General features: G+C 42.5%; 1 protein-coding gene across 1 annotated transcript in view; it reads left to right on the top strand.

Annotated features, from left to right (window-relative positions):
- The window catches only part of GRK6 (G protein-coupled receptor kinase 6), a 31,278-nt gene extending 10,097 nt beyond the window's left edge, over positions 1 to 21,181 (top strand). The window contains exons 3-16 of the mRNA XM_054977057.1: positions 4,391 to 4,503; positions 5,248 to 5,325; positions 5,569 to 5,669; positions 6,764 to 6,856; positions 7,207 to 7,270; positions 8,405 to 8,545; positions 10,124 to 10,314; positions 11,721 to 11,758; positions 11,897 to 11,986; positions 13,494 to 13,702; positions 15,074 to 15,211; positions 15,317 to 15,454; positions 15,657 to 15,791; positions 17,750 to 21,181. Coding sequence (XP_054833032.1) covers positions 4,391 to 4,503; positions 5,248 to 5,325; positions 5,569 to 5,669; positions 6,764 to 6,856; positions 7,207 to 7,270; positions 8,405 to 8,545; positions 10,124 to 10,314; positions 11,721 to 11,758; positions 11,897 to 11,986; positions 13,494 to 13,702; positions 15,074 to 15,211; positions 15,317 to 15,454; positions 15,657 to 15,791; positions 17,750 to 17,800 — 1,580 coding nt within the window. The 3' untranslated portion in view covers positions 17,801 to 21,181. The remainder of the gene's footprint in view (positions 1 to 4,390; positions 4,504 to 5,247; positions 5,326 to 5,568; positions 5,670 to 6,763; positions 6,857 to 7,206; positions 7,271 to 8,404; positions 8,546 to 10,123; positions 10,315 to 11,720; positions 11,759 to 11,896; positions 11,987 to 13,493; positions 13,703 to 15,073; positions 15,212 to 15,316; positions 15,455 to 15,656; positions 15,792 to 17,749) is intronic.
- The last annotated feature ends 1,361 nt before the right edge of the window (positions 21,182 to 22,542 follow it).

Below are 22,542 nucleotides of genomic sequence, written 5' to 3'. Positions count from 1 at the left end.
GGCCTTGTCTTGAAAGAGGCCAAGTTTCCCAGCGACAGTACCCTTGATCCAGTGGAATCCTCTAGGCTGCCAGGCTCTGACCCCTTCACCTTCCTTCATTCAATACACTCATTTCCTGGCAGAGAAGGAAACAGTACCACTTGTATGTGGCCCCTTTCCCCTCCCCTGTCCTCCACCCTTTCTAGGCTGGCGTTGTTTTCTCTGAGCATATTCACAAATCAGGAAACCACAACTTCCTTAGAGAAACTGCCTTGCAGAGAAGAGTACTTGCAACATGCTCCATGAGAGAGTTGAGCAGAAGAGTAGCTTCTTGGGAAATGATGACTAACGATTACTGCAAGGCGGGTGGGACTCCATGAGTTCAGTGGAGATACCTGTTTCAGCAAATACACAAATCCTTAACTTAGCAAACTTAAAATAATAGAAGTGCTCTTACCCTATTGTTTTATTGCAAAAACCTGAAACATTACGTTTAAACTGGGTACACAGCCACCCACCTGTTCATGTGGTTGTTTTTACTAGAATAGAATTGCTTCTTCCTCTCCCTGTGAAGCTGTTGTTTACCACCTTATAACATTATCTAAAAATGGAGTGTGTTACACTGCTGATGCAGATGTATCCCATGAATTAATGGTCTCAAGTTTTTAATCCTAATTCTTTCCATTAAATTGAAAGGTGTACTTCAGTGAAATGATAGTTGAATTGAAGGGGTTGTCTTTCCAGAGTCTTTTGGTGGATAAGTCTTTCTTTGGTAGTAAAATTGGCTGACAGAACTACTGTTGACTGCTGTTTATAGTGGGTACAGCAGTAGTGCAAAATGTTCTGTATTGTAAAATGAAAGTCAAAATAAAATTTTGGCCATATTAAAGAGCAAGGTCTCACAGAACCCTAATTTTGTGCTGTGTGTAAGGCCTGGGAAGAAGGATGGAGTGTATCAAAAGTGGTATATAGCGGTAGAAGGGCAGCCTGGAAGAAAGGCATGCCACTTGCTTTCTGCTTTTGTTATATGTGTCAATTACAAGGCATTGTGTATTTTGTATTAACTTGATCTGGGTGTGCCTTCTAACGGGAAGGAAGATTTGGGGGGTTTGGGTAGAGATGGTGGCTGTTGTAGAGGCTCTTTATTCCCAGATAACTGGAAACCTTGTGATCATTGTGTTTTTCTGTATCAGTGATCCCTAAATTCTGTTCTGGGGCGGACGATACTTGTAAGTTGTGAAAAATGCTAGCATGTCAGAATGAATGAATGAATGAGACTTCTGTGAGCCTGAAGTACCTACCCACCTATGGGGCTGCCTGCTATTTCCCCATGTGATGTCATTGCTCTGCCTTTACTTTCTCTTCATTAAACTCCAGTGGATGTGAGTAATGTAGCCTTATCTCTATACCTGATATGATTGGATCTTTCGGAGGCCTCCTCGTTGTGATCCTGCAAAAGTAATTTGTCTAGCTTGCCTCCTTTCAGCCTGTAAGCATACCAATATCAGTGACCATTGCAGCGGGGAGGGGGGGAGCCTTGTGTCATGAGCATAAACATAAGAGCATGAGATCTGCTGCCTCAGACTAAAGGTCCATCTAGTTGAACATGCTGTTTCATGCAGTGGCCATCAGATGCCCTGAGAAACCCAAAATCAGGGCAGGAGCCAAGCAATTGGTATTCAACGGCATGCTGCCTTTAGCCATCATGGTTAACATAATACCTTTCTTTAAAGCCATCTAAGCTTAAACGTCATTGCCCCATCTTCTGGCAGCGTGTGTTGTGTAAAGAAATTACTTCTTTTTATCTTTCCTGAAGTTACTGCCCATCACTTTCATTGGGTAACTCTTGAGTTCTTGTACTGAGGGAGACGGAGAAAATGTTCATCATCTACTTTCTCTAATCCCAGCATAATCTTGTAAAATCCTGTTATGTCTACCCCACCACCACTGTCCAGTCACTTTTCAAGATCAGGAAGTCCCAAATGCGTTAATCTTTTTTTGTAGGTGTGCCAACCAAGGATTTTACAAATTACAGGGTACATGAACTGGATTTCACAATGAAGGAAAAATAAGATACAGTATGACTGAGATGCAATTAGTTTTATTTTCAATCCCCTTCTTTACCACCTTTTGCATGGAATATGCCTCTTTCACCCACTCCTGAGTTGATGTTTTCATTGAGCCATCCACCAAAACTCTGTGTCACCTCCAGTTCAGATTTCTATCAGTGTACATATGATGCTAGGATTCTTTACTCCAATGTACATTATTTTCATTTATCTACTGAAGACAAACACGACAAGAGAGCAGAAGCAGGAAGGAGCTTGTGTGTGTCTCCCCCTCCCCTGCCCCAGCTTAATATGAAAACAAGTAAGATTTTGGAGTGTATACGTTATCAGTGGAGGTCGGAAAAACAACCTGACAAATTATTAGAATGAAAGGACCTACCATAAATTATTTATAGCTGTGTTAAGCAGCTTTTCAGGCCAGGTGGCCAGGTGATTCTGTGCCCTGTTGCAGAAGCAAAAGAGAAGAAGAAATGCCCCAAAGTGAACATTATGAAAAGGGGTGCATGCACGCGCGCAACATATTGCTTATCCGTGTCTCATTAAAGCTTACAAACCATCCAGTGTCAAGATTTGTATCCCAACTCTGAATAGCTGTAAATGCCTTAGATATAAGACTTAAAATAGAGATCTGTCTTTTGGATAGCTTGTCAATTAGTGGAAATACTTTACAGGGGTTCTCCTTGTATTAATTCTTCCCATCAAGGCACACAGACTTCTTTTAGAGTTCAATATTCATTCTTTATTGAAGTAAACATTTAATAAAGCAAGCTATCAAAATACAAAGAATTATTAAAATAAAATCTCTGATAATGGAACAATGAATGGAACAATGTATTAACTCTCCTCTGTGCGTGTGTATGTGCGCGCACACATGTTACGTGCCATCAGGTCACCCCTGACCTATGGTGACCCTATGAATGAAAGACCTCCAAAACGTCCTATCTTTAACAGACTTGCTCAGATCCTGCAAACTGGAAGACGTGGCTTCTTTTATGGAGTCAAGCCATCTTGTTTTAGGTCTTCCTCTTTTCCTGCTGCCTTCCACTTTTCCTAGCGTTATTGACCCTTCCAGAAAATCTTGCCTTCTCATGATGTGACCAAAATAAGAGAGCCTCAGTTTCGTCATTTTAGCTTCTAGAGAGAATTCCTAACATCTCTCAATTAAATCTAAGATTGATTTAGAATCAGATTTACTACAAAATGCATTGAATTTTCAGTAAGCACACATACAAATATATGTTTCTCACCTAGATATTCATGAGATTTCATTCAGCAAAATGTCAATGCCTTATCTGAGTGGCATCTTTTATACTAATTGATATATGCTGTCACTGAGAAATCTAAGATCTTTCACATGTGACATAAATATAAAAATATGATTGGCTTTAAATTTAGCCACTTGTTCAGATTTTCAATCATGTGACATTCTACCTAGCCAAAAAGTGATGCTACATCCAGATGCAAGATAAGCTATATAAATCATTAGAAAGTGACAGAAAAAGTAAAGTGAGGAGATCATCATTGGTCCATTCTAACAACGAATGAGCCATTTATCTACTACTGTTCACTACTTTTAATTGGTTGTCAAAGATGAAAGGAACATCTGTGTGATTGTGCAACCTATTAAAAAAACTACATTAAAATTAATACACAATTCACTAGAATACACTTGTACTACTGTGATATAATATACTTTAATCCATACTCCTGTTATGTGCGTATGTACATATGTGTATGTGTGTTTTACTGGAGAAGTGTAAAGTCCAGTGGATTTCATGTACATTATAGAGAAAGCATCCTCGGGAACAGTGAGTGTGCCCATCACTTGCAAAGAAAGCTTCTTGAGAAAGGATTGGTATCTCCATGCTGCTATAATGAGATTCTTAGGAATAAATAGGATCAATCATTTTCCTTACTTGGATGCTATATTCTGTAGTGCAGTTTGTACCTATGTTCATTTCTAAACTTTCCAATGAGCAGTGGGAGTATTGTGCAATTTGACCTCTCCTCTGTTCTGTTACCAGGAGAAAAGATCTGATACTCTTAAAACCTTGCAAGTAAAAGTGGTATACAGCTTGAGAATGAGATCCGTTTCGAAATGGAAATGGAGGTGTGGGGGAGACCAGGCTGTTTGTCAAAGACTTTGCCTACTCTTATGGCTAGGATGGATCGTATTCCTTGATTTTTGATTTCCAGAAATGGTACTTATCTCATCTGTAAGCTGATGGACACTGTAGAAATAACATTGTGTTCTTGAGAAGATGGTTTAAGTCTCCTCTCTTGAGCCTTCCTTGACTGTCATATGGATGTTGGCCAGTATCTAATTCTGCTTCTCTTTCCAGAGCGGGACTACCACAGTTTGTGTGAGAAGCAGCCCATTGGGCGTCTGCTCTTCCGGCAGTTCTGTGAAACCCGGGTGGAGCTGATGCGCTGTGTCAAGTTCCTGGATGCCTTGGTAAGCACATTTATGTGGACCTGTTCCCTCTGGTGGTTGTGCATGGGTGTCTGCATGCAAGTCTGGATGAATAAAGGTGGCTGGTGTAGTAGTTAAATTTTTAGACTAGGATCTGAGAGACCCAGGTTTGAATCCCCACTCTGCCATGAAAGTTTGCTGGGCCAATCACGCTTCTCAGCCTAACCTACCTCAAAGTTATGGTGAGAATCAAATGGAGGACAGGAAATTATGTAAGCTGTTTTGAGTCCCCATTGGGGAGAAAGACTGGGTATAATTGAAGTAAATAAATACAATCTTGGTTGTTGTGGGTTTTCCGGGCTGTACAATCTTGTTGCTTCTGCAAATACAATCTTGTTGCTTCTGTAGCAGTCCTGTTCAGAGTTGATTTGTGTGTTATGTGGTTGAATGCTTGAAGTGGATCGGGAAAATGAATTCCTCACAAGGAATATTTAGGCAGGTAGTGGATGTTCTGTAGTTTTCCTCATCTGTCTCAAAGCATTTGATCATCTATCCAGACCTTTTTTATTTTGCCTTTCCTTCGAGGAACTCATGGCAGTGTACATGGTCCTCCACAACAGCCCTGTACAGTAGGTTAGGCTGTGAGAACATGGCTGGACCAACGAGTTGCGTGGCTAAATGAGGGTTTGAACTGGGTCTCCCAGTTTCTAGTATCCTAGGCTTTCCATGATTGATCTGGATCCCTTCGGTGGCAAATAGGTGATGCTTTCTGTCCTTTCTCTGTAGGCAGAGTACGAAGTAACTCCTGATGAAAAACGGAAGGAGTGTGGGCAGTCCCTCATTGAGACGTACCTGACCCCTAAGGTAAGAACCTTCTCAAATTGTAGCAGTGAAGAAAAGGAGCTGAGTGGATAGCTTATGGCCATTGCACTGATGAACTGTATAGTAAGTTGCTGTAGTGAGAGCTGAAATTACCCTGATGAAAGTTGAGTCAAGCACACAGCCTCATGAGCCTGAATGTAACCATCTGGTGCAAGTGTTTATGCTAGCTGCTTGTTCATACACAAGTGTAATTTTCCATGTTTGACCCTGATCTTTTGTTCTCAGAGTGCAGACCATGTGCCTGAAGTTCCCTCACAGTTAGTAAATCTATGCTCAGAGCGACTGGAACAGGAACCATGTAAAGAGCTCTTTAAGGAATCTACCAAGTGAGTCAGAAAATTGGGAGGAATTTGGTTTAGAATAGCCATATTTTTCCTAGGACAGTAGGCACTGGGATGGACTGCAGAAGACTGCTGCTAATGGAAAGGGGGTAATATTTTGCTAGTTCCCTTCTCCTGTTGCACACCTCCACACCAGCATGCTGTTCTGGCATGGGGTATGTGTGTGCCCTGAAACCCAGGAGCAGCATTTGGGGGGCATTTTGGGTTACTGAGTGGGTTTGAGAAAGTCCTGCTGTACAGTTGGAAATATTCCATGTGACCCAAGCTGCTGGCTGCCTTTCCAGTTCACCCATCATGGGACTATTTTCCTCTAGCAAATGCTGGAATTACTTCCACAGGCAGTTATTTTTTTCCTATGTGAGAGTCAATTGGTGTTATATTTTGAGTTGCTTGATAGCAAACCCAACTCTGATGGTGAGTGGGAAAACAGCTGACAAACTATTGTGATGTTCGAGTGCAAGGAATCTTTTGACATGTACCTTGCTTTCTTTGGTACCTTTTCTCTATCTTCAAAACTTTTCACACTGTCTCAGTTGTTGCTTCATAGCCTTATCAGTAAATATCAGTCCTTCCCTGTCTAGAGAGAGAGAATTGTCCTTATGCCTGTGGCTGTACTTGAATGCTGAGGCTGTATTAAAAGGAAGCTTCTTTAAAACAACCATTGCTTTGGAAGGCTTGCCCTGTGTTCTTCCGCTTGCTGGCAATGCCCATCATAATCCAGGACTCTTGTCCCAGGCCTTGCAACTGTGCAGAAAGCTCTGGCACTGTGTCATAAGCAGTGGTGTTCTAGGAACAAAGAGCCTCTGGTCTGGACCCTGCTTTTGCTGCCAGCCTCTGCAAAGGGAAGTGCCAATCTCGTTCCTTCCTATTGCTCTCCAGATTGGATATCCTGGGCCTGTCCTCATCATGATGTCTGAGGTCATTGGTCCAGTCCTGGCCTCATAAGCCAAGAGCTCTTCAAAGCCTTTGAAAATTATCAAGCTTTTGAAGCCTGATGAGCACACAGCACTATCTGTCCTCTACATGTTCCTGCATAGCAAAACCTCACTATTTCTGATAGGTTCTGTTTCCTTCCCCAGACTCATCCACGACTATCTGAGTGTAGCACCTTTTGCTGACTACCTTGACAGCATCTATTTCAATCGTTTTCTGCAATGGAAATATCTGGAAAGGTAAACCCCACACGGCTGTGGTTTCAGTGGTATGTGTTAGATATGCTTTATTTGGCCTGGTCCTAATAAGGAGTGTGTTTCATGTCCCTTAATCTGTTCACTGTCTGTCAAGCAAGAAGATGCTGCTGGTTGGTGTCAAAATCAGTCATGACTTTTGCTGTCATGATTTTTGCTGTGGCCAGCCTTGTAACCTGCAGACTACAAGCTCCTAGTCCCTTTCATGTGCCGCAGCCGGATTAATTGTAATAGTGTAGTTTTGCATAAATTGCAGCACAAGGATGCACGGAACCTTTGCACCCTTTCAGTTGATTCCTTCTAGTTCACTCCGTTTTTCTTTGTTCTGTTCTCAGGCGGCATGTGACCAAGAACACTTTCCGCCAATATCGTGTACTAGGAAAGGGAGGCTTTGGAGAGGTATGTACTCTCATTACAAAAGGTGCTTCCCTGCTTGCTTTCAAGAAGCAATAGCATAGCATATATTTTTTTTTTGGTATTCCATAATACCGAAAAAAATATAATAAAAACATTAAATGTTAAATATTCTTAAATAAAATCCAGCATGAAAAACCAATCATAGTGTTACAACCCTCTTTATTTTTCAGTTAGATTTTGCCTTTAACCCTCTTCTTACACCCTTTGGGTAGATTGCTGCCATCAGGAATTATATTCCAAGATAGTTAATTTAAATTTCCCTTTTAATAACGCGCCCAAGTGTCAGGCTTCTTTGTGGGACTATGTGGCTATGTGGTTATCCAGATGGTAGGTCGGTGGTGGTCATCTGCGTACAGATCTTATGTGCACCCCTTGATGGCTTTGTGAACTGCAATATTATTATTCCATAATAATATATGCAGTTAGCTTCAGATGGGTAGCCATGTTAGTCTGTAGCAACAGGACAAAATTTGAGTCCAGTAGCACCTTAAAGACCAACATTTTCCAGGGTATATGCTTTCATGAGTCAAAGTTTATACCTGGAAAATTTTGTTGGGCTTTAAGATGCTACTGGACTCAAATGTTAACCTTGTATGTAGGTGCTTCTGGTTAGCTGGGTACTGATGCACAGAATTACCCATTTGAACTTTGGTATTTTACTGAGTGCCATGCCATCTTGGAGAGCAATCCTAAATGAGTCTACTCAGAATCCTATTCAGGTCTATTAAATGAGGTTTACTTATTAGGATGGCATTGTTGGGCTCTTTCTTCTGCTTCTGTTATTGATACAAATACCACTTTCCAGGCAGACGGATTCTAGGGCTGCATAATCATAAGAACACCGTCTTAAACAGTGTATTTTTGGCATAACTGCTTCTGAGCCCAGAAGGGTGGATTTGCACTTTTTTAACAGCAACAAGAGGCATGAACCAATTTTTCCAGTATAAGCTGTAGTTTTCACAGTATATCACAATAAACCATTTAATCTCTATTATAGCATTTTACTTGAAGCTAAGTGGGAGTGATTATTTCAGAATTTAAAAACCTCTTTGATGGAACTGAAAAAACCCTAAGAATTATCAATTATATTTTCCTAAGGATTTCTCTTCTCTCAAGGTATGTGCTTGCCAAGTACGAGCTACTGGAAAGATGTATGCCTGCAAAAAGCTTGAGAAGAAGCGAATAAAAAAGAGAAAAGGGGAAGCCATGGCTTTGAATGAGAAGCGGATACTGGAGAAAGTGAACAGTAGGTTTGTAGTAAGTACATTGAAACTGCTTTACTTTTGTGCTTGGGATGAGACAGGGCTTGGTTGTGCCCTTGACTCTCATCCTCCCCTGTGGAACAGTGGAGTTTCATACTGTGTAAGGCTACAGTACTAGGAATTTCCTCAGCTGGACAGCTGTTTGGCTGTCACCCCTGTCAACCATGGACCACAATGCTGAACTCATGGGATAGTATCCAGCTGCCTGGGCCTCCTTAGATAACAAAGGGACTTGGATGGGTGTCTTCAGTTACCATATGTTGCTTAAAACCAGTAACCTATGTGGCTCTGAGGAGAATGTTGCATCTTGATGATTGTGTCCTGCAGAGCCACTTTCCAATACTCTGCTACCACCTCCACAAGTTCTAAGGCCCAGTTAAACATTTTTAGAGGTGCTTAAGTTACTCTTCCAGTGTTTTTATCTTTCACAGCCACTGTAATACTTGAGAACCAGATTTTTCATTACAGTGGCCCTTCCCACTCAGTTGCCATCTCTTTCCCAACTGAGCAGCAATGAAAAGGATTTCTTCAGTTGGTCATGTCTTCATGGTGTTGGGCTTTCAGTCTGAGCTGGTGAGGGATGAAACCATAGAAACAGAGCTATGAAGGTTTTCTTCCTGAATGACCGGCCCAGTGTGGGGTGGTGATGAGAGACTAGGATTTGGAAGATTCAAGTTTGAAATCTCACTGTGCTCTGGAAGTTTGCAGGGTAATCTTGAGTCAGTCACTCTCTTAGCCTAATCTATATCACAGGGCTGTTGTGAAGGTAAAGTGGAGAGGGAGAGCTATGTTGTAAGCTGCTTTAGGCTCTGTTGGGGAGAGAAATATGGTATAAATATCTAAATAAAAGATTCCACCTCTTGAATGATGGCTGAATTTGCCTTTCCACTGATGGGGAACTGAGAAAAGCATTTGCTAGTGGCTTAAAAGCTTGGTATCATTTCCAGTTTTGTTAGTTTTAAGCCATGTTTTTTCACTTTTAATTGAGGGCTAGGAAGATCTCTCTAAACCAAACTCTGTTTAAAACGTAAAGAATAATCCTTAAGTTTTTCAGTTAGGTTGGTGGGTAAGGGACTAGCCATGTGCCTGCAAAGTAGATCGGCTGTTCGTATTTAATGGATGTAGAGACTTCACTGATATGGTTGGCTTTGCATTATTTAGAATTGTCATTGTAAAGGAGTTCCTTGATAAGTATGTCTGGCTTTCAGTCCAACTAATAAGACATTAGTGTGTTTGTTTTTTAACTGAATTGATTGCTCATATGTCAAAGCAGATCTTTTATAACTGGGAAATTTCTTCCCATGGATGGTGACTTTCTGATTTGCCCCTGCAGCCTTTCATGGGGTATTGGGGGCTGCAGCAGGTGATGGAAGAAAGACAGTCACACTCTGTAGGCAGAAGTCCTTCCATCTGTGGAAATGCTCCCTTGTATCCAGCCCATTACCCGAGTGGCAACTTGCTTTGAGGCCTCTTTATATTTTATGTATACTTTATTTTCAGTTTGTGGCTGCTATGCAGTGTGAGGTAATTTTGTTTGTTTTTTAGGAGCTGACCAGCTTGCTTTGTATTGTAGGTGAGTTTGGCCTATGCATATGAAACTAAAGATGCTCTCTGCTTGGTCTTGACCCTCATGAATGGAGGGGACCTCAAGTTCCATATCTACCACATGGGAGAAGCAGGCTTTGAGGAGCCACGAGCTGTTTTCTATGCAGCTGAAATCTGCTGTGGTTTGGAAGACCTTCATCATGAGAGGATAGTATACAGGTGAGATATTTTTCCCAGGTATGGCTAGGGTTCAGGGAATTTCAGTGCAGACAAGGATTTGTGCAATCCTTAGCTGTGTTCTGAACTGCCTGAGACCAAAATTGAAAGCTCAATGAAAACGTTGACCCAGTGTTCAGCAACAGTAAAAAACAACAACAACATAAAACAGCCAATGTTGTAGTGCCCTTTTATAGAGCCATGCTGAGGCCTCATTTGGAATACTGTGTAGAGTTCTGGTCACCATATCTCAAAAAGGATACTACAGATCTGGAAAAAGTACAGAGGAGGGCAGCCAAGCTGATTAGGGGCTTGAGGTACCTTTCTTGTGAAGAAAGGCTGAAGTGCCTGGAACTTTTTAGTTTTTTTTTTTTTAAGGGTGGGGTTGGGGATAACAGAGGTTTATAAAATCATTCATGGGGTAGAGAAATTGGATAGCTTTGTTTTCTTCTTCATAATACTAGAATTTGGAGGCATCCAATGAAGTTGGGGTACAGGACAGATAAAAAGAAACACTTCTTCTTTACTCAAAGAGTAATTCAACTATGGAATTCACTGCGAGTAGAGGTAGTGATGGCCATAGGTATCGATGGCTTTAAAAGGGGGTTAGAAAAATTCATGGAGTTTAGAGCCCATCAATGGCTACTAGCCTTGGTTAGTAAAAGGAATTTCTATATTCAGAGGCACTAAACCTCTGAAAGACAGTAATAGGAGGCAACCTCAGGGGAAGGCCTTGGCCACTCTTCCCTGTTTGTTGGCCCTCCAAGGTGACTGGTTGTCAGCTGTGTGAAATAAGACGGTGGACTAGATGGGCGGCTGGTCTGATCTGATCCAGCAAGGCTGTTCTTACATAATACCTTGAGTGTGGCTACTGCATTATAAAGGACTTTAAGAAGCTGCAGAAAGACTGCAGAGAATGGGAACAGCTGTGCTGATAAGAGCTAGTAACAATCCTCTCTGACACAGACCACGTATTTGTGAGGTACGGAGATAGGTCATATCTCCCAGTGAAGCTGAGACCTTTGAGGCAATTTTCTGAGTTACCCTGCTTCTAGTTGTAAAGTCTTTTAGTGTTTCTCAAATGCTGGTTGAGAAAGAGGAGAATCCACAGAGGTATTGTCGAAGGCTTTCACGGCCGGAGAACGATGGTTGTTGTGGGTTTTCTGGGCTGTATTGCCGTGGTCTTGGCATTGTAGTTCCTGACGTTTCGCCAGCAGCTGTGGCTGGCATCTTCAGAGGTGTAGCACCTTCAGAGGTGTAGCATCTTCAGAGGTGCTACACCTCTGAAGATGCCAGCCACAGCTGCTGGCGAAACGTCAGGAACTACAATGCCAAGACCACGGCAATACAGCCCGGAAAACCCACAACAACAATCCACAGAGGCTTATGAAATTTATTCTTCTTTCTAGGGACCTGAAGCCTGAGAACATCTTGCTGGATGACCATGGTGAGTAAATGTCTGTGATAAGCACACTGGCCTCATACATGGGCAAGTAGACACCTCTCCAGTTTTTATAACAGGCCTTGTTCTGAGTTGAGTGGAATCTGCAAATGACACTTTCATGACTCATTTTCCTTTGATAAGGTCACATCCGCATTTCTGATCTTGGGCTGGCTGTTGAAGTTCCGGAAGGACAGACGATCAAAGGTCGGGTGGGAACAGTTGGCTACATGGGTGAGTATCCAAGGAGTGCTCTGGTGAGTTGACTGGGATCAATGCGGAGGCCATGAAGCACATCTTGCAAGGAGAGGGTAAAAGCAATCTCTTTCCATAGTAAGTAGTTCAGAACAGTGATGAACAGCAAGTCTAGTGAAATGTTTAAGCCATTAAGGTTTAGCACACTTGTAATATAGTCTCTTAAAAAGTGCTAGATTAAACTTGCATTTCAGTTTAAATTAGAGCCAAACTAGGACCACGGATACTGAGCCTTGTCCCTCACAATATTTTTAAATTGCCTCATTTGCTTTAAAGTGGCCTTTAGAAAGACAGGTCAAGCTTAAATCATTATGCAGCCCACCTTACTTGCCCCTACTATGACAGTACCTAACTTTCCCCTAATGTTTCTCCTGCCCCCTTTATTATTTGCTTCGTTGGATGACTGAGGTGAAAAAAATTGCTCTTGACTGCCTTACCTGTATGGAAATAACAAATCTCTGCAAATTTGTAGTGGTGTGGTATAATCCCGAGTATGTTTTCCTGTAAATTTTTAGTATTGTAGTGCCCATGCTAGCCCAATCTCGGAAGCTAAGCAGGATCAGCCTTGGTTAGTACTTGGATGGGAGACTACCAAGTTCAGGTTTGCTACGCAGAGGCGAGTAATGGCAAGCCACCTTGAAAACCCTATGTAGTCGCCATAAGTCAGCTGCAACGTAACAGCACTTTACTCACCAATATATATATATATATATAGTGCAGTCCTAAGCATATTTTCTTGTAAATAAGGCTGGGGGGAATGTTTAATGGATTTTACTCCTCAGTAAGCAAGTTTAATATTGTAGTCTTAGTGTGCTTCCTACTAGGAGAGTTTGGGATTAGCATTTTTCTGTTGCCTAGAGAGTAAGCAGAGTAAGTTGCATTTTGAATTTCAGAGGAACCATTTGTCTCCTGACCCATGATTGTGTAGGAATGTGGCACCCTATTCCTTGAAGGTCAGTGGATCAAAAACAAAATGCATCAAAGTAATTAATCCAGATGTGTTAAGGAACTGGTGTATAAGACAGTGAACAAGAACTGTAGCAACACCATCCAAGTTCTGCCATCAGCAAACATGGCTGTGATTTTAATTAAGATTATGCTAATTAGCCTACGTTCATATAATGTATGTATTGTAGTAAATATTTTGCAAATATGGACACTTGAACAGTTCCAGTGGGAAGTAAGGATGGGATTTTCTGGGTATTACTGGCAATAGGTGTCAGGGCATAATGTCTGAGGTCCATGAATAGATGATGAAACTGGCTTTCCTTTTGAAATCTGTTTTAGAAGCCCAGCCGTGAGGCAGAACTCCTGGGAGAGGGGTTAAATGTATACGTGAAGACACAGCCTGTTGCTGCTGTAATGAAATTCAAGTTGGGGAATTGTGTGTGTTGCTAAATGTGTAGTTCTGGCATCAAGATGCTGAGTTTCCCATATATCAATTCTGTGCTTTGAAGAATCAGCATAGCGTTGTTATATTTTTCAGCTCCTGAGGTAGTAAAGAATGAGCGGTATACATTCAGCCCTGATTGGTGGGCACTAGGATGCCTGCTTTATGAGATGATAGAGGGGCAGTCTCCCTTCCAGCAACGCAAGAAGAAGATCAAGCGCGAAGAGGTGGAACGCCTAGTGAAGGATGTGCAGGAGGAGTACTCGGAAAAGTTCTCACCTGCTTCCCGCTCCCTTTGTTCCATGGTATGCATGTTGTTTCCTTGGCCTCAGGCAATCTTTACCCTTCTCTGATCCCATTGCAAAAGGATGCTTGTGCTTTTCAGGGTGTGTGCCTTCATAAAGGTGCATCTTGCTTCTTGGGAAAGGTACCAAGAGGTGCTGGTAAAGCTGATTTTTATGTGTAAAGTGCAGTCAGAAAATTGAACCACCCTACAATTCTGCACCGGCTCAAATTCCATTGTAAAAACAGTCCATGTTCAATGTGATTTGAACCTTAAAACTTCAGCTCATCTCACCTGACATCATCTATTTTCCCACCCACTCCAATTCAGCCTGGCTTCTGGAAGATCCACCTAGGATCTAGTAGTGACCCCAGTATTTGAGCCCTTCTTTGTGTCATGCTGTTACATTGACTCATGCCATCTCAACTTACCAGAGTTACGGCAGTTGAATAAAAACCCATGAATAGCTAAATACAGATGGTCTAATTCAAGGCATCTCAGTCTCTGGTTAATTAACCAATACTCTCATGACAATAGTGAAAGAACCTCTCATTTGCATTTTAAACAAAGAGAGTAGGGATGTGTGTAAATATGTTTCAGCCTCATTCTTGGGACTTGCTGCATGCACAGACGTCATAAAACTTGAAGTATGAGGCCTTGTTCTTTCTTTCCTGCCCTCAGTGTCAGTTGGATCCATCTACACTTTGTTTCTCTTTGCTTGTTCCCTCGGACTTCATGGAGTATGGATAAATGAGAGTCAGGTGTCAGCAGTTTCCTCCTGTCTCAGAAACCTAGTTGATGTATCTACACTTAATGCAGGATACTCCAAGCTGTCATTCTGATCATTAGCCAATTTCCTGGAGCTACTTAAAGTGATCTGTTTTTTGTCCCTGAATTTAATGGGACTTTATCTATTATGCCTACGGTGGGTGGCTGTCTTAAAGCAGCTGGGTTCTTCACTGTTGTTTACAGCCCTTAAAGAAAAGCCCAGGAATCTGCAGCTTGTATAGAAATCCTTCCCAATGATTATTTTAATAGATTTGGGAAACTATTTTCTTTAGGTTTGTAGGGATTTAAAACAGGTGTAGGGATTTAAAACAGCACAGTACAGCCTGGGATCCCAGCAGCTTTTTATTGGCATAATTCTATACAGAGTTATTTCAGTCCGAAATCATTGGGCTTAGACTAGAGTAGCTCTGCAAAGGATTGCAGTTAGTCATAGTTTGGGCTCAGCAAAAAAAAAAAGTGATGGTTCAGGTTCAGTTCTAATTAAAAGCAGAATTTAATGGTCTGAGGAGGGTTACTGTTGGATTCCCTGGAAACTGGGCTGCTGCGTTTTGGGTACTTAGCAATGCAATGGCCTTCCTTTTGACCATACTGTGCTGTGTTCTAGCTCCTCTGCAAAGACCCATTGGAACGGCTGGGCTGTCGTGGTGCTGGTGCCCAAGAGGTTAAAGAGCACCCTCTCTTTAAACATTTGAATTTTAAACGGTTGGAAGCAGGGATGCTAGACCCACCATTCAAGCCTGATGTGAGTTCAGAATGTTTGCATGGTTTCCTGTTGCATCTTGTTCTCATGTTACTTGCTCACTGTTCAAGCAGCTCTTGAATATGATCTTTTCCCCATTCTTCCTAGCCCCAAGCAATTTATTGCAAGGATGTGTTGGACATTGAGCAGTTCTCCACTGTCAAGGGTGTTGAGCTGGAGCCTGCAGACCATGAGTTCTACCATAAGTTTGCAACAGGGAGTGTCTCCATCCCCTGGCAGAATGAGGTAGGCAGCTTCCCCCTCCTCAGCAGTAACTGATGCTTCTACAAGGTCAACCGTTCTTGCAGAGGGGGCTGGTACAGAGATGTTGTATGGCTGGCTAGCTGCAGCATTCTAACTGTTAATTGAGAGCTGGTGTCATGGAGTTTATATCATATCAATAGGTCCCTGGGTGGTAGCACATTTGTATTTTTTCCCATTTCTCTAGATGATAGAGACCGAGTGTTTCAAGGAGCTGAATATCTTTGGTCCAGATGGAGCTGTTCCTCCTGACCTGGACTGGAAGGGGCAACAACTTCCCCAACCCAAAAAGGGCCTGCTGCAACGTCTCTTTAGCCGACAGGTAATTTCTTGAGAGGGATGGGAAACAGTTATGTCTTTTGATGTGGAGCAGAACTTCCAAAATACACGTTTGTATGGGGATACTTTCCTTCATCTTCCTTGCTTCTCTGTAGCCAAACACCTCAGTCCATGCCCTCTTTCACATTGATATAAGCTATATATAGATACTTGTTTCTAGATGTGAGAATTTAAGGTAACTTTCTTCCTGGCAAATTCAATGCTTGTCTTTGGTTTAGTACCGCAAGGCCCCATGCTTGTGTGTTAAACATTCAAAATTGGATACATGTAGTTGCCTATACTGAACCAGACCATGGCTCTCTCAAGGTCAGTACTGTCTACTTTGTCTAGCCTTCTCTCTCCAGGATCTCGGGTTGAGGTTTTTCATGACACTTACTACCTGATCCTTCAGCTGAAGATGCTGAGGATTGAACCTGGGACCTTTTGCCTGAAAAGCAGGAGTTCAACCACTGTTCTGTGTGCAGCTGGCAGCCTAGCAGAAGCAATCATTGGGTTCCAGTTCATGGGTAGTTTTGCTCCCTTTGGTCCAACCAGCCCTTGGAAAAGCCCTGTAGCTCTTTAGTTATTTTTATATTTTGCAAATATTTTAGCTTAATTGTATTTTCCTTGGGTTTAATGGTTTTAAGATGTGTTTTTATTATGTACATTTTCATTTGTTAGCTACCTTGGAGGCCCTTATAAGGGCAGAAAGACGGCATAAATTTGGTTAAATTAAAAATAAAGCTCGACGCCAGTAGCGGAGCATATACTAGGATAACTTTGGGAAGCTTCTTTCCATATCCCTTTCCTTCTTGTGTCCTGATGATTTAGAAACATAGCCCTGTTTGCAGCATATGTGCTTGTAGGGGCGGTTTTGGAGAAACAGGTGTTCTGCACCCTGTGCTAGAGCCCTGGCCTTCCACCCACCAACATGCTGTGAGTGAAAGTCCATTTGTGCAGGCAGCTCACTGTCTGTAGCTCATCACTTTTCCCGTGTCCCTCACCCTGCTCGTTCCTGCTGTGGTGTCTGTACTTGACAAGAGGTGTTTGTGAAAGCTGGGAAAGGGCTCAGGAGAGAGCATGGCTGTCTCTGGCTGGGCCTCAAAGCATGTTTTCTCTTTCCAGAGGTGAGCATCCCCTTCTCTCACGGCTGCTCTGCTCAGGAAAATGACTACCTGGTGCCCTAAACTCCCCTGCGGACATGACGAGACATGGGGATGTGGATTCTACCTCTTCGGTGCCTCCCTTTCTCTCCCCCTCCCTCCCCCATCCAGAGTATTTGTGCATTAATAGTCCCTCAAGCCACTAACCTTGCTTCCTTTAGAGCACCATGTAGGGACTCCCTTGTCTTTTTGCATTGAGGCAGTAGGCGTGTCCCATCTTCTTCTCCAGCATCTGAACCTGCCATGCCTTATTTGTGGCCCTGCTCTTAGGGAATGTTTGAGTTTTATATCTTTGCCTTGTACCCAGTGCTTACATGCTTTACAATGGCTTGCTGATGTGCTTCCTGCTCCTTCCCACTAGGCCATGCTCTTTCTGTTACTGCAGTTGTGCGTTGTAATGAATGAAAAAATCTTGCTGCTTCTTCCAGCTGCTGCGTACCTAACTTAAGTAAGGTCTCACCTTTTTTTATACTGATGATCCATGATTAAACCCATTCTGACTGTGACTAGTAAAGACAAGTTAATAAAGGGTCCCAGCAAGATCCTTTCACAGATCATGTGGGTTGGTTACCAGACGACACCGTCTTGGGAACCATTCCACCACCAAATTCTTTTGATTTATAGGGCTGCAAATATCCTTTCTAAGCAATAGTTGTCTGCCTTTGGGGGGACAGGAATAAAATCCTGTGTCTGCCTGCCTGTTGGAAAAATAACTTCTCACTTTGTGCTTGCTGTGTGCTTTTCCTTTTTCCCCTTGCTTCCCTTGCCCCTCCCTCCTCTACCTCCCTTCTTCCTCCAGGACTGTTGTGGAAACTGCAGTGAAAGTGAAGAGGAACCCACTCGCCTATAGGTGTAGCCAATGCATCCTTTCTAGGAGCCTGGCCAGGCAGCAAGCTGACTCTGTACAGGAGATGGGCACTGGTCTGGTTGGCTGGATAAGTACGAGTTCATCGTTTCAGGGTGGCTCTACAGAGGAAGCGCTCCAGGACTGGGGAGAACTGGCCCCCTCTGCAGAGGTCTTTGGTGTACTGCCAAAGGATTATCCAGCCACAGCACCTCTTCCACAGCAGAGAGACAATGGCAGGAGCCAGTGAAACATTCCAGGGCTGGCCCTGGCCTCAGGCCTCCCGCCTGTTAGTCTATTGGAGTTTGTTTTATATATTTATATTGATATATCTTATGAATGTATGTATATAAACATATACATTTTTAATTGTCAAGGAGGGGTCCTTCTGCACTTCTCTCCTGTCCCACCCCTGTGGACATTGTGCACCAGTAGTGTCTGGGAAACAAAGGAATTTAGCTCTGGCTCCCATACAAGTTATCGGTCCCGTTTACTGGTAAAGATCAATAGTGGGAGACGCCAGGGTAGGGCAGCTGCATTGAAAGAGCAATCACTACTAGCATATCTGGTTTGCAGGGAACAATTTGGGCCACCCTGTGCATGCATGCCCCACCCAACTTGCTGTGCTACCATAATCCACTGTGAGACTCCCTTTAGGTATGTAGACTTGTTTAGGCAACAGACATTTCTGAGGGTGTTTTCCCGCCTAGATAGCAGGGTATGGGTCCTGCCTCTAGACTATGGTTTAATGGGAATCCTAAAGTGCAAGAATAGCATGCTGGTTCCTGCCTTTAGTGGGATGTGCAGTAATGAATAGGCAGGAAGAACTCAAGTGGCCCCATCTCTTTTTGCCTTCTGTCAGGTGCCTCCATAGGAATTTCTCTCCTCCCCCACCAAGAAATGAAGCAATTCTGCTATATGCTCTACTGACGTTTTTCAAAAGGATGACACTAAAGGGATCCCCTGTCACCTGTGCCAGTGTGGGAGCATCCACATGACCAAGCCTGGAGTATTGAGCTCTTTGGGCTCTTTGCCAAAGTCCTGCTTCTGTTTCCCTATGGCAATCTGTCATTCTTTTTCATGGCTGAAAGCCAGGACCTATGCAGAGCTGTACTTGTGCATTCACAAAGCTCAGTAGAGTGGTTCTGCTCTGGTGCTGCTCACTCCCCCTACTAAATGTTCCAGCCTTACCATTTTCCACTGATACCGGGTGTGTGCTACTTCAGGCTTCCAGTCAGTTCTCATCTTCAGGGTGCGTGTGCCTGTGTGTGTACATGTGCATGTGCTCATCTTACCTCAAGGCAGTCAGCCTCATCTCCCACTTAATCTGTGGTGTATCATGCACTGATGTTTGGATTATTGAAACTCTTTTGAATTTAACTGTAAATTTGCTGTGGTACAAAAATGAATGCAGTCAGTTGCACCACCAGGTGCTGAGCAGTTTCCTCCTGGTGCTTTCCTCAGTGTGGGGTATCCACCCGCCTTGCCCCTAAATTAGAGATAACAGGTTCTCTTCAGTGCTTTCTGTGTCTGTGAGATCCTCTGTTACTTGGATACTACTGTCTGACTACTCTTGACAACCTGTTGTTCAGCTTCTACATCATACTTCATTGTTCCTTCTTTTTCACTGGAACTTCTAGCCAAACAAATGCTATTTAGACTTCCTCAGTATGTGCATCCTCCCTGTTTTTTCAGTATTTCTTCTATTCTTCTTTAAAAAGTTACTGGCCATTTTAAAATTTGAAGGTTTTGCTTAGAACATCATATGTGGATTATATTTCTATCAAAGAGCTGATTCATGCTCTTACATTAATTTTAGTTTTTTAAAAAAATTAAATTTTGAAAATGGCAAAACATAAAAATAAGACAATCAACAGTGAGAAGCATGGGCTGATTTTAAGTGTAATAGAGAGGCAGAAACGTGCACTATTTACAATTGATGACGACATATTCTGTCATTTAAACTGGAGCCCTTTTAATATTATTTTTAGTTATCCCTAAGACTTGTTTAAATTTACATATTTCAAAATGAAACAAAGTTTATCTTAAGTATAAGGCTGTTTGAATTAATAAAATCCACAGTGTGTTGCTAGGACATGTTCTCTTTAATATGTTCTTTTTCATCAACTTTGGAAGTATAAAATATTCTCTACTGTAGTGAAGCAAGCTTTTCTCTTTTTTTAGAAGCTATTTTTAAAATGTTCAGACTCCACTAGCGCTCATGGAAGTTTCAAACATAAAAGATTGATTCTCTGTAGTAGGAAGAAAGGCACAGCAGTCTTGTTGCCAATGGCAAATTTTGTATTTTGACTTGGAATACAAATTGAAAACAGAACTAATCTTTTTGACAAAATCAAATCTAGAGCAAGAAGCCATTGGATCTCTCTGCCCTGTGTTGCTTCTTGGCAGTCCCATCAGTAAAGCAGAACCAAACGTTGCCCCATTATTGCACGTTTATCTGGCTTAAAGCTGCAGTCCTGTAATGGAGAGCTGAGAGTGGCTTTCCTGTACATGCTATTTGCAAAATCTGGATGGGAACAACGTACCCTTGAGGTTAGGAGCAGCTGGGGCTAGTTCACCAAAGGTGGACTGGGAAGTTTTGGCCTAGGTGCAAGTCAAGCTGAGTGCCCCTAACTCAGTACTGTAGGAGCATGCTCAGTTCTGGCCAGCAGTATTAGTAAGGGGCATCACCTCACCCATTGATGCCTCCTCTGCCACAACTGAGAGTGTGTCAGGAGAAGACAGTGGGCAAGTTGATGCCAATTATTGTTACTGCTGAAAGGTATGAGCTGTGTGAAACCCCCCACCCCCCCGGCCACACTGGCAGAGCTGCTGGGACTTTGCTCCACCTTCTCCTGGCTGCCAGTGTGGCCTGCCTTTTAAGGCAGAAGACCACTTGGAACTTATCCTGATAAGATAAATGCTTACTCATTCGTAGAAGGATCTGTAGTGCAAGAACTCCAGTGTGACTTGTCAACTTCAATCTATTCTTGCTTCTTCATGGTCTAATTCTGCATTCCAGTCTTTTTTTTTTCCTTAGGCTGTACAGTATGTTTTCCCCACTCATTTAAAGAAATATCTATCTTTCTGTCTTCATCGGCTTGAGCTGATCTGTATTATCATGTCTGTGGACCGCTATATTCTATGTCTAGCTTCCATTTCTCTTTTGCCTCTGCAGCTGGCTTTGCTTTGCAGCAGTGAATTGATACATGTAGAATGATGATACCATGTGATGTACCATACCAGATGTACCTAGGAAACAATTTGGAAATTGGGCAGGCTACTGCCTACCTACACTGCTCAGGCAAGACTGTTTCTAGAACTTTTTCTCCCTCCCTCTTCTCTACCAACTCTTTTCTTTCAAGTGGGACTGTGGGAATAAAAGGACCTCCTTAAAAATTAATGTTCTTGTGTGCCTGGTTTATAAGTTCAACTCCAGAGCTTCAAGGTTGTTGCATGAGTACCTCTGGGACTGGCACACTTGTCTTGTATTGCATGGAAGTGTGGTTAGTATCAGACTAGGATCTAGAAAATGCAGGTTTGAATCCCCAGTCTGCTGTGGAAGCCAGTCATATATCATCTTAGCCTGACCTACCTTACATTTTTGTTACTGGATAAAATAGAGAACGATCTAAGCTAGTTTGGGTTCCCATTGGGTATCATAAATGAAGTAAATAAAAATAAACTTAATTGGTGGAGAGAAGAATCAAACTCCAAAATTCTTCCCTGTATATGACTTCTCAGCATGATGCTAGTGTATCCTGTTCATGCTACTATGTCTTCACTTTAAAACAAATCTTCCTTCTATGCAGGAAATCCATAGGAGCTAAATTGCCGTGTTTCCTGTAAGCTAGCTTTGAAGAGTACCTCATCCTGCTAGAGCCTGTAAAGCACATTAAACCTGGCCTGTAAACTGTAGTGCCACCATGCCCTCACTGTATTACAAATTACATGGAAGGTTGCAGCCGCCGTCTGACCTTGGCCACCATAGACTGGTATGACCAGTCTGACACACAGTCTGACACACAGTACCCCTAGTTCTGTCATGCTCTTGTGTACTGATGGCTAAGCCTTTAATAGCAAAGGAAAAAATCAGGTAAGGGTGCATGTCCTTGTGTCCAAGATGGCTCTGTCAGAGATCTATAACAAGATAGCAGCAGACTGAAAATGACAAATAGTCAACCGGACCTGAAAACTGCTGCTTTGGCAGAATGAGTCTGAGCTGGGCAGCTAGCAGTATATGTCTTTGTCACTGTTTTGCTACAAAAGTGAACTGCTATATTGTGATTCTAAGTGCTGTACTGGAAAGTACTCTGAACCTAGATTCAGGTAATTTTATACATGTGGACTAGCATCAGGCATTAGTGAGGCCTAAATTTTTGCAGCGCTGCTTTCTTTCAACTAGTTAACATAGGCAATACCTTCAGTTTCAAAGACTGCAGCTGATGGGGTTTGCAAGCTGTTCAACTCCAAACCTGTTGTTTTCTGATGACACCCACAAGGGATAGGCACTGGGTCCCATTTTAAATCCTGCCCAAGATAGTTTATTCACCCACTCACTCCAGCTGCAGCAACATAATTTCTAATATTCTCGAATGAAGCTTGATTAGCCTGTTGCTCTTGATGAGCATAATTCTCAGCCTTTTGCAATCTGCGCATAGTTTGACTAGATCACATTGTGTTCAAAGGCTGTGCTTGCATTGTTATATCTTGATTTTATTCAGCATTAGGGGTACCTAAAACCACTT

The sequence above is a fragment of the Eublepharis macularius genome, chromosome 4 (assembly GCF_028583425.1).
Source record: "Eublepharis macularius isolate TG4126 chromosome 4, MPM_Emac_v1.0, whole genome shotgun sequence".
Taxonomy (NCBI): domain Eukaryota; kingdom Metazoa; phylum Chordata; class Lepidosauria; order Squamata; family Eublepharidae; genus Eublepharis; species Eublepharis macularius.
Note: the sequence above shows the minus strand (reverse complement) of the source record. Positions and strands in the feature narration are given on the sequence as shown.